Source organism: Orycteropus afer, unplaced genomic scaffold, assembly GCF_000298275.1.
Source record: "Orycteropus afer afer isolate SDZICR_OR568_19922 unplaced genomic scaffold, OryAfe1.0 scaffold00295, whole genome shotgun sequence".
NCBI lineage: Eukaryota > Metazoa > Chordata > Mammalia > Tubulidentata > Orycteropodidae > Orycteropus > Orycteropus afer.
In genome coordinates, this window is record NW_006921882.1 from 885,132 (window position 1) to 896,993 (window position 11,862).

General features: G+C 57.5%; 1 protein-coding gene across 1 annotated transcript in view; it reads right to left on the reverse strand.

Annotated features, from left to right (window-relative positions):
* Positions 1–11,862, reverse strand: part of PHACTR3 (phosphatase and actin regulator 3) — a 277,100-nt gene that overhangs the window by 56,908 nt on the left and 208,330 nt on the right. Inside the window, exons 5-7 of the mRNA XM_007951516.1 lie at positions 10,831–11,034; positions 8,457–8,631; positions 7,729–7,976 (exon numbers count right to left, since the gene is read on the reverse strand). Coding sequence (XP_007949707.1) covers positions 7,729–7,976; positions 8,457–8,631; positions 10,831–11,034 — 627 coding nt within the window. The remainder of the gene's footprint in view (positions 1–7,728; positions 7,977–8,456; positions 8,632–10,830; positions 11,035–11,862) is intronic.

Genomic DNA, 11,862 nt, shown 5'->3' on the forward strand with positions numbered 1-11,862 from the left:
GTGGGAGTGCAGCTTTGGGTGTACATCACACGTACAAGCTAGAGTTACAAATCCAGTCACTCAGCACGTGTGGAGCTCCATGATCGGTGTCTCCCGGGTACACTGAAGGCTGTTTTCTGGACAGAGAGAGAAGCGAGCGTGCGTGGCTTCACACAGCAGCTGCGTAGATGCAGGAAGGTTGGGGAAAGTCAGGGTCTGCATCTAGGGAACTAAGTTCCAGCCCAGACCCGGCACCCACCAGCCATGGAAAGCTCCCCATCAGACCTTAAGGAAGGCCAACCTCAAAGTGGCCCCTATGCCTGCTTCCTCCCAGAAAGAGACAGAATCTTCGAGGACAGCACCCTGCTCCCTCAGCCACACCTAGCTCCTGCCTTCTCACGTCCTCATTTCTCTCCCTGCCCCAGTCTCCCCAGGCCCCCATCTGCCTTTCTCCTGGGTCCACGCCAGGACACCTTGCCAGCCCCTCGCCTGGCTCCCTCCCCTCCCCACCGCAGCCTGGAGGCCTTTCTAGAGTAGAATCCTGCCCACAGGGTCAGAAGGAGCAGCTCTGTGTGCCAGACACAGGTTTAGAGCACGGTACAGGTGTCCTCTCGCTGACCCCTCGTGGTAGCTAAGGTGGTGCATCCTCTTGGCTGGTCGTGATTCTGAGCAGCCAAACAGCTGGATGCAATTATCCCCATGATGAGACTGGATGTGGGGTCATCCCCTGCATGGAGGAGTCGGCTGTGAGCATGCTCAGCTGAAGGGCATTGCCCTTGGGGTCGGCCTGCCTCCAGCAGACAGTGAGCCGCTTTGGGAAAGGTCTCTGGCTTTTGGGCTCATTTTGGGTCCTGCACTTGGCCCATCATTATCTCCGGTTCCTGGACTTGAACCAGTGGCTTGCCACATTCCCTGCCGATCTTGGGATTGTTGCCTTTGCAGCCTGTGAGCCAAAAATCTGCCATTTTACTGCCGATCTTGGGTCATCAGCCTCAGCAGCCAGCAGCCAGGTGCATCAGGAGAAGCCTCCAGCTTGCACCAGTGGGCCTGGAAGGCAGAGTTGAAGCCCAAGGTTGAGGGGCCTCCTCCCAGCCCCTCGAGCCGGCCCTCTGAATTCAGACTTCTGGCCTCCTGGACTGTAAGAGGATAGATTTGTTCGTTGAAGCCATCCTCCTGTGGAATTTCTGTCACAGCAGCACTGGAAAACTGAGACACACCTCACAGCCCAGGAGGCAGGTGCAGCAGATCAGACGGAGGCACAGAGACGGGAACTTCTAGCCCAGGGTCACACTGCCACAGCGGGGAGGTGGGACTGTGTTCCTTGCCTTCCTGTTCTGCTGCCTTTTGGATGCCGCCATTCTTCACGTCATGTGTCAAGGGCTCTCGTTCTGCCCCCAGCTGCACCCTCCGTCACAGGCTGAGGCCACGAAGATCTCAGGGCAGTGTCTCTGTCTGCGTCTTTGCTGCCGACGTCCTCGGTAATCAGACGCCCTAGGACTGCCCCTGCACCTGTCCGCAATGAGGCTCCACCGGGGAGGCTGTTGAACTAGCCATGCCCAGCACCCCCCCATGGTTCCCACACAATTCTATCAGGTGGCCCCGCCTCAGTGCCTTTCAGTGCACCTGGGGCTGAGGGGGCTGTTTCCAGACGGAGAACCACAGAGCTCTTCTCTTGCACCCATCCCAGGCCCCACCCTCTCTGGGGGTCCTGAGCCCCCCAGTTGCTATGGGCTGTGGTTTGAAGTGCTGTGTTCCCAGTGCCTGGCTCACTAGTGCCTAACACTGGCTGGGGGCACAAATTGGGGGTTTACACACACACACACACTCGGCAGAGCGGGAGACCTGGGCTCCCAGTGGACCGCTCCCGCACTCCTCAGCTTCATCAGCTCTACGGAACACACCCACCTCACTAGGCTGACCTGAGCATTACATGAAATAACTGACATGAAGTGTTTAATGCAGTACTGACTCGACTTAATGGCCCCCAAAAAGCTCACGTGGCAGCTGGGACCGCCCTGGACCTACTGAGTCTTCACTCTGCAGCTTTGTCTGCTCGGGGTCAGTGAGAACACCAGCCCCTGACAATGTCCCCACCAGGAAGTGCCCCACAGTGAGAAAAGCCAGCTGCTGCGTATACCTTCACCACAAAACCAACAACACAACAACAATAGCTGCCACACAGGCACCTCTGCCGCTCGGCAGTCCCATGTGCGTCAGCGTAGAGCTGATCAGCGTTTTCAATGGCTGATTTTTCGGAAGCACATTGCCAGGACTTTCTTCCAAGTCACCTATGGGTAGTCTTGAAGCTCCAACCTTTTCATTAGCAGCCAAGTGCCTCGACCCTTTGCTAGCCCCAGGGGTCCCGGTGCCCATCAGGTTGTCCTCAAGGCACCGGGTCTCCCTAGCATCCTGCGCCATAGTGGCCAACTGCAGTGCCACCTGGTGTCCACAGGAGAGTGGCTCAGCTCTGGATCATCCCCAAGCCCAGAGCCCCAACTTCCAAGAAAAGCTAGCACCTGCTTCCTTCTGTGAAGTCACCTTATGATGAGAGCAGGGAGTCCTCGCTCATTAGAAGGTTCTTCACCTTCCAGAAGGATTTGTTGCTAGGGGCCTTTCAACAGACCCTCTGCTGTGTTGTAAACAGGATTCAAGAAGGATGCATTTCAGTCTTCACTTGTCACAGTCCGTCCACCAGGGGAAGATGCTACGGACTCTTTCCTTCACACTCAGGCAGCCCCAGGAACTGCCCGAGGGCGCACCTCTAGCCACCCAAGTACAAATGCCTGGCTCACACGCTGCCACCCCAACAGTGCAATTTTGCTTTCCATGTTGGTCCTGGAGGGTGGAGACTCAGTCTAGTTCTTTCTTAGCCTAGAGCTGGGGCACACAGTGGTGGAAAAGAACTAGCAAGGGCATTTTTAAAAATTCCATAAAGCAACAGGATCTCATATTCTCATGGAATCCAGATTTCCTGGATCCATGGGGGTGGAAGGACCCCCAAGCTATCGCTTTGAGGTGATCTTTAAACCTTAAACCAAAAATATCCCTAAGTTGTCTGTCAACAAAACACCATGCTTTTTAAAGAATTATCTGTATGGGATCAAATTGACAATAGCAACTTGAAAGGTCAGACAGGAAGCTTAGGGGACAGTAAGTTTATGCTAAGTTAAAACCAAAAACCAAACCCACTGCTGTGGAGTCGATTCCAATCCACAGCGCCCCTAGAGGACAGAGTGGAACTGTCCATAGGGTCCCCAAGGCTGTCATGCTTAATGGAAGCAGATTGCTTCATCTTTCTCCCATGGAGCAGCTTGTGGCTTGATACTGCTGACCTTTCTGTTAGCAGCCGAGCACTTAACCACTGTGCTACCAGGGCTCCTCTTATATTAAGTGGGGAGGAACCACTCAGAAAAGGGGGTGAGATGGTCACATGACGTGCGTAAGGCACTGATGTCCCCGAACGGTGCCTGTAGAGATTGTTGGACTGTACATTCTGCCGTGTGTGTTCTCAGCAACAACAACAAAACAATTTGAAGAGATTCCATAAGACACTGGAACCCCTTTTACCTTCAGCCCTCTCCCACGGAGCGCTCTTACTACTGTACAGAAAGGGTTGGCTCCAGACACATGCGTGGGAGTCCCGCCTCTCCTGGGCTTGCAGAAATGCATATTCCAGGGCTACAGCCCCAGTCACTAGGTCAGGCTTCAGTAGAGATATGCCCACTTACCCACGCCGGTGTGACTGCTTTGCCCATTACTACCGTTGCAGCTACTTTCTAATGTGTGCAGGATGTCCACATACAAGGGGCTCTGGTGGCGCAGTCCCTAAAGCATTTCATTGCTAACCTGAAGGCTGGCAGTTCAAACCCACCAGCTGCTCTGCACAAAGTCGATAAGGCAATCTACTTCTGTGAAGACTTACTGCCCTGGAAACCCAGTGGGGGTCGCTATAAGTGTTGGGGGGTGCTGCTGGTGTCTAGAGGGTGCAGGCCGACATCCTGCAAGCCCAGGACAGCCCCAGCGGAGGACTGAGCAGCCGCAAGTGCTCACTGAGCCGTGGCCCTTTACAGGTGCCTGTGAGAGCGGTGCAGGAGAATGTCCTCAAAGTGCAGTTGCTGGAACCAGGGCCGCCTTGAAGGCTCAGTGGCACCCTGGAGAGCGCATGTGACTTCATGGCCACACCGCACAGGGAGAGCATACATTTCCCCACCTCTGCCCTCGTGGGTGTTCCCAGCCCAGCCACAACCCGGCCCACCAGGGTTCAATGCTGGCTCTGCCCCTTCACAGCTGGGCTTCTCGCAGCTGGAGTCTCCTCACAGGCTGTGACCTTCACGGGGCCTCGCAAAGACGTGTGCTTACAGTATTCACACCTCCCACGTGCAGTGAGTGGGTTACACCACCCACCCCAGGAGCAGCCCCTGGTGCCCCCCGCCAAGCACCACCAGGTGCGAGTGTACCCCGTGGGTGGCTTTGCTCACTGACACCCTGATAAGCTCTCGCTCTTATCCAACTCATGAACAGGATCCTTGATGGGACCACCACCAACTGAAAACAATCAGGCGAGCAGCAGGGTCTCCAAGAGGTGATGCACACGCAGTGGGGGGTGAGGTGCACGCACAGTAACGTACTGCTGTTACCACGCGGGGGGCAAAGGGGAGGAAGGCACCCCTCCCAGGGCTTGCATTTTAGGGAAACGCCTCAGTCAGCGTCCCCCACCCCTTCTTCAGGAGGGTCCAGCACCACCTGCCCCCACACCCACGTTTGTGGCAGGGCTGGTTCCTGAAGTGGTTGTGATGCACTGGGCACAATGACTAGAGGAACCCACGGTGCCATGTGTCAACGGGGCCTGGGGCCTGGGATTCCATTTTCACAGCACAGTGACGAAGATGACGGTGATGAGGATGGTGGTGGGAGCACCACGCCCTTCACTGTGCTACCTCATCCGTCTCCCCGACAACCTGCAGGAAGGCTGTCACTTTGCGCTAAGGAGGAAGCTGGGGGCCAGAGGCTCAGGGACATGCCCAGCTATCCCTGTGGTGCATCGGGAACGGGGCAATCGGTCTGCAGGCTGGGGCTGCAGAGGGTCCCTCTGGCCCCACGCAGGGCACCCGAAGGCCTGCTGGAGGCCTCTCTCCTCAGCCTGTCCTGCTGACCCAGGCTCAGGTGATGGGTTCATTCTGCTTGTCTTTGCTCCCAACCAATGACACAAACCCACGGCCACTCTGCTGGATGGGAGCAGGCCTGCCTGTGTGGTCACAAAGTCACGGGCACGCCTGGTAAGTTGATGAGTCAGCCGAGAGAGCCAGGGCCGTTCATCCAGAGAGTGGCACATCTCAGTGTGGGCTAGCCACGAGATTGGGAGCTTCCCGGCTGAGATGTCTTGGGGATGAACTTCCAAGCACAGTTGACATTAGGTGCTGTCGAGTCAGATCCAACTCACAGAGACCTGCCCATGAAGAGAGACAAGCTCAGAGCAGAACCAGCATCGTCCTGCAGAGTGCCGGGCCAGCACCCAGCCAGGGGTGCTGGGCACCTCAGAAGAGACTGGCACCTGCGGCGTCGGTTGACAAAACATCTGATAACAATTTCCTAAAGCATTTGTGCAGGACCAGGGAACACCCACAAAATTTCCATCAGTGGTGAACTTCACGTAAACCAAACTGTGCTCGTTATGAGAAACGGTCAAGGATCTACTGCCTGGCCATTTCCTGCTTCCCCACGACAGAGATGGAAAGGTAAGGAACTGGCCTCAGCAAGTGGGAGCAGGGTTTGACCCACGTGCTGCAGAGAGAAGGACATCTCCACCTGAGCGGCTCTCTCCCAAAAGAAGTGTGATTCGTAAATGTCTTCTACGACCAATACCAGTCTTCCCTGGGGGACATGTTGAGTAGAGATCCCCAACTTTGGGGAAGATACAGAGTTTTGAGACTGTGACAAAAGCACAGGAGCCCTGGGTGGGTGGAATTTCAGAGCCTCTGGGAGGAGCCCAGGCTTCCCCATGGTGCGCCATAAATGGGGCACTCGGTCCTGCAGGCTGGGCCGCAGAGGCTCAGGGGCCCCGGTTATGTCCCCTGCAGCAGACAACACGGAAGGGGTTATGGATGCAAAGTGTCCCCTGAAAACACGGGAAACCCTGAACCCTGACACCCGGAGATGTCATCCGCTTTGGGGCAGGAAGGTCCCTGTTATGCTAATGAGGCCATATACAGGTACTTTTAAACCAACCACCTTGGAGATGTAGAGATAGCAGAGTAGTGACAAGGAAGGAAGGTCAGAGGGAGGGGCAGTGCCAGGTCACCCGCACACCGCCCAGGAGCCCAGGAGCGGAAGCTAGAAACAGACAAGGACCTTGCCTCCAGCAGGCGCCCTGAACGAGGACTGCAGCCGCCCACACGTGAGCAGATGCGTTTCTGTCATAGCCCCTCACCAGGTCTTTGTTACAGCAGCGCGAGGTAACTGACCAAAGGCTCCCTCGTGCCCCTCCCACAACGCCGTCTGCTGGAAGCTGCGGCATGTTTACGGGAAATCACTCCAGGACGCAGTGAGCCTGAGGACGTCGTGGTGCCAGTCTCTCCTGAGGCGCCCAGCACCCCTGGCCGGGTACTGGCTCGGAGCTCTGCAGGAAGATGCTGGTTCTGCTCTGAGCCGGTCTCTCCCAAACCGGCCGGTGCCGGGACCTACCGCACCACCATGCACTCTAGGAGCTGTCCCATTCGACCAGGTGCAGGAAGGGGGATGGCCAAGGACTGCCTGCAGTCAGCCACTGGTCATGGTGCCCGCCACCCTCACCCCTACGGTGCCTGCCGGGCCAGCATCTGTGGCATCTCACCCCATCTTCCACCCAGCACGCAAGGGAAAAAGAGCTATGTCCAAGCCCAGGTGCAGAAGGACCACGGTCCTTTTTGATTCTACCCCTCACATGTCCTCAGCCCCATGCTCCCACCTCCAGCCCAGAGTGACAGGAGCTCAGCAAAGCCTGGACCCTCCCCAAGGCTCTTCCTCTCCTCTCCCCCATCACAGGGGGTGGTCCACAGCCTGTCTACCCCCACACACCCATCACAGCGGGTGGTCCACAGCCTGTCTCCCCTCTCCCATCACAGGCGTGGTCTCTTTCGGTGGGGTGGTCCTTGAGGCCAGGACACAGCCATCACTCTTGCTCTAAGGATGAGTCGACGGGAACAAACAGAAGATGGACTTCCAGGGCTTGTGAAGGTCCGGCCCATGAGGCCCACGAGGTGGTGGCTGCCCCACATCTGGGACGGTCCTCTGACCTCTCTCCCCACTGCCATCCCCCCCTCCCCTTCCCTTAGAACTCTCTTCTGTGTTTTCCAAACGCTGGACATCGGCAACCCCCAAACCACCTCTTGCTGTGTCTGCAGAGCACATGTGCCATCAACACGTCAGTGGCCTCTGTCACCAGGCTCACCCTAGGCAGAACACTCACACAGTCATCGCTACACCCCATTTGTGTGTTTCCTAATGCTCATGAAAATCAATGCACAGTTATTACACCTAACAAGCCCACGTGGGCATCACCCCACCCTCCCTGAGCCTGGCTGCACACGTGCCTGGTGTTCTGGGAGGTGCGTTTGTGCCTGGCCCGGCGCCCCCACACCTGCCCCACTGCAGACCTGAGCCATGCCGCCCTCCCCTGAGCAGGCAGCAGTGCTCACTCACGGGCACGGGCTCCGAGTGCACCCAGACGCTCCCCCGGGAGGTGACTCCCCAGAGGCCCCGGCCCGTCCTCACCGGAGATGATGGAGTCGTTCAGCACCTCCTCATCCTGATACAAGAGTAAGTCGTCCTTGAGCTCGGAGTCTGACAGCAGGTTTTCCTTGTTCTCCTCAGACTCCTTGACAGCGGCCCGTCTGCCGTCCACGGCCCCGTCTGGGCTCCACGCCTCGTCCCTGTCCTTGTCCCGCTCCATGCTGGAGGTCCTCGACAGGCGGGCGTCCCCACGCTTCTTTGGGGACCCTTTGTTTTCTCTTCCCTGAAAACTGAACCAGGAAGACAGGTCAGCTCCTGCACGGCCCCTGGTCTTCCAAAGCCCAGAAATCTACCTGTGGGCTTACCCTGAACATCCAGATGTGGGGATGGAGGCCGACGACAGGATTATCAGGGCTCTGTGCAAAGCAAGAACCGCCCGCCCCGCTTACACCTGGAGGCCCTGGGTGGTGCAAACGTTAAGTGCCGGGCTGCTAACTGAAGGGCTGGAGGTTCGGGTGCACGCAGGGCACTGCGGAAGGAAGCCCTGGCAATCTCCTTCTGAACGACCAGCCTCTGAGAGCTCCGGTAGCGCAGCCCTCCTCCAGCACATGCGCAGTAGCCGGAGCCGGGCGCCAGCTGGCGGCAGCTGGTTCTGCGCTCTGCGTCCAGGAATTACTAAGGGTTTCAAGGTGGCAGAAGCTGGCAAACCAAGGACAGGCCTCCGCGGCCGCGGTCGGCACGCCTGTGCTGGGGCCCGCGTGGTGCCTCACCTGTCCTGCCGGTGCTTCGTGGCCAGTGCCCGGTGCAGCTCCTCAATGACCCGGCTTGGCGGCAGCGGCCTGTGGACCGTGGTCAGATGCGGGGACCCCGTGGGGGTGGAGAGCTGGCCACGCAGGGCAGGGTCTGAGCTCTTCACGCCAGCGCCTTGGAAGAGCATGGCTGGGCCTGGGGTGGGAGGAACCACGGGACGTCATTCTCCGAGGACGAGAGGCCTTGCTGACCGACAGGCAGACACACTGTGGTCACGCACTTCAGATCCCGGGGAGGCCCCCACTGAGCCCCAGCTCCAGGTCCCAGGCAGACCCTCTGCTGAGCCAGGGACCAGGACCCATCCCTGAGCAGCCCTGCTCCCTCCATGGTCCAGGCCTGGGCTGAGCTCCACAGGGGCCCAGGCTAGCAGCCTCTCTTCAGGACGCAGTCCTAGAAACTTTCTGCCTGCAAGCAACAAGGACTGATTTCCATTCAACGAATCTGACGATGGCTCCAAACAGACTTGCCCAAATCCCGCCTAGAAAGGTGGGGCTGCCTTCCTTTCCTCCTTCTCAAAGGCCTCCTTAGCGTGGGCACACTGTGCTGAGCTCCTGGTCACAAAGGTGGACTGGGGCAGAGAAAGCTGGTAGTGAGGGTGGCAAGCTCTTGTCCCCAGGGGCCAGGCAGGTGGAAGGCTGACCAGCCCAGGGGCCTCATACAATTCAGACAGAAGGGAGGAGTGAGGACAGACCAGAAGAGAGCCTGCCGGCCCTCACGAGGCAGCTGCTGCAACTCAGACTCTGCTAACTGTCACCACAGGAAAACGGGCTAGGGGCTGCCAGGCACCAAAATGGCCCACCAACAGCCAGGCGTTGGATGACAGGTAAAGTCTGCCAATGTTTAAAACACTGGCTACCTTTTTTTTTTTTTTTTTTTTAAGATAACGAACACCAGGCACACCCAACAAACCAAGTCTGTGGGCGGGATTCTCTGAGCTGGAGGTGGAAGGCTGGTGGGGCCCTGGGAGTGAGCCCGGTAAGGGACTTCCTTCTCCTTCGCTGCCACCTAGTGTTCACACATGGGAGCAAACGTTCCCTCCAAAAGGGAAAGGCGGAAGAACAGAGAAAGTGAAGACCAGTCCGCAGGTGGACCCTGCACACAGAAAATCCAGACCCGGCCCCAGCTCGCAGCCACCCTCCCCTCCCCCAGCTCCTGACTCCGTGCCCAAATCACTCTGAGACATGGCCGAGTGCCCACTACTATGGCCCCCATGTCCGGGGACCAAGGTGAGCAAGTCAGGGCTCTTGGTCACCAGGCTGGAGCAGCACCCTGGCCCAGGATTCAGGACGTGGGGACCTAGTGGAGCAGTTCCGAGGAGACTCAGAACCATGGCTGGTCTCAATCAGCCTCAGGACCCAGGACAAACTGCCAAAGCTTTCTGAAGCTCGGTTTCCTCCACTGGGAGCCGGGACTAACGCCTCCTCCCTGGGCATCTCTCCTCCCAGGGCATGTCGGGCCTTGCTGGGGTACTTAGTACTGGTGGTGACTGGAACAGAGCAGAAAATGTGGCGTGGCGTCATCTCCCATGTCCTCTGTCAGCAAAGACAGCACGGAGTGCTTTACTCTCAGAAATAAAAACATCTCTTGGTGAAAGGCCTGCTTCTCCCCAAGACCAGCAGCGGCAGGCCAAGAGATACGCAGGCACCAACACTGAGTATCTGCTTCCCAGGTTATCCACAGTGTGGCCACAGCCACTGAAGTGGGGGGCGCTGAGGGGCTCTGCCCAGCCAGTGCCCTCCTCTCTGACCATCCCTAAAGTCTGGTGTAATCCTGGTTCTGTCTCACTGGACAGAGTTCACTAGATCAACAAAATAGAGACACCAAAGATGGTGAGAGAGAGAGACTCAGAGAGAAGCAGAAGTGGCTGGACAGATGGACACAAAGAGGAAGTCCCCAGGCCAGGACTGGCTGTGTCTCTGCTCTCACGTTTTAGAAGACACCCTCTTTCACGCCTGCAAAGGGATGAGCTCATTTGCTGAGGAGTCCGAGTGATTGGCTCCTGATAATGGTTTGCTCCTGATAACCAGAGTGCCTTGCTGTGAACAGCCCCCATCTCCAGTTCTGCCCCCCAGACCCCAGTAACAAAATCAAAGGGTGAAATCTAGCCCATAGTGGGTGCTCAATCAAGACTGGCTGAAATTATGCATGGGTGGATGGGTTGGTGGATGGATGGACAGATGAACACATGGATGGGTCCATGGGGGGGTGGATGGACAGATGAACACATGGATGGGTCCATGGGGGGGTGGATGGATGGACAGATGAATCCACAGATGGGTGAGTGGATGGATGGATGGGTAGATGATGAAGAAAAGGGAACAAACGTGGACTCACCTGTGACATTTTTCACAAGTTTGGATCCAGCCTTGGGTGGCGGGGTGGGCAGCAGCGGGGGGCTGGGCAGCTGGCCCATGGATCTCTCCAGGGGTCTGTGCGGACTCTCCAAGGAGTCAGATAAGGCTTGAGAAGGCTCTTCTGAGGTGGACAAAAGGCTCCTGTCCTCTGTATCTTCACCACTGGATGCTAACGGAGACTTGGCTGGTCGAAGGGCAAAACAGAGAGCTTACAGAAGGCAGATCCTCTGACTGTGGAGGGTGCATGAGGGATGTAGGGCCCTTGGCTGGCAGGAGGTGTACGGGGTGTTTAACACTGAGCAAAACACAAGGGAACCATCACGTACACCCTCAACCAGTGAACTCAGCTCCTAATACAACCATGAGAAACGGGAGGGAGGGACACCTGAGAGCTGTTTACTCACGAGCTTCAAGGCAGGCTCTGCCTTGGCCATAGACCACCCCCCACCAGGGTGATGATCTCCAGCACAGGTTTGAGGGTCAGACACACCTGGTCTCAAGGTGACTCTGCCACCCACTGGAGCCTTGGGCAAGTTCCTAAACCTCTCTGTGCCTCTGCTTGCTCATTCGTGACACCAGGCAACCCTAAGGGTCCCAGAGGTGATGATGACATATGGCCCTGGGACATGTTCACTCTTAAGTGGCCCTGCCCCTTGGCAAGCCGGGAGGTGAGTGGTGGGGGGTAGGGGCAGAGAGGTGCCTTGGAGAAAGGGACCGCCCCCCAGAGCCCTGGCCTTCTCTCCTTGAGCATGCTAATCCAGGCTCCTGCCCTACCACCCCCTCACCTCCTGGAGCCCCCAGCCTGGCCACCCTCTGCCATCTAATAATCCAGCACTGTTCCTTGCCCATATCTCTTTCTACCCAGCTCAGAACCCAATGTGCACCACCTCTAGGGCGCTCCCACCTGCACCTGCCACGCCCTTTGCCCCACCCCCTTCTCATTCCCCTCTGTTCTGGTTCCCTAGTGCCGCTCTGACAAGAATATACAACAAATGGGATGGCTTGAACAAAC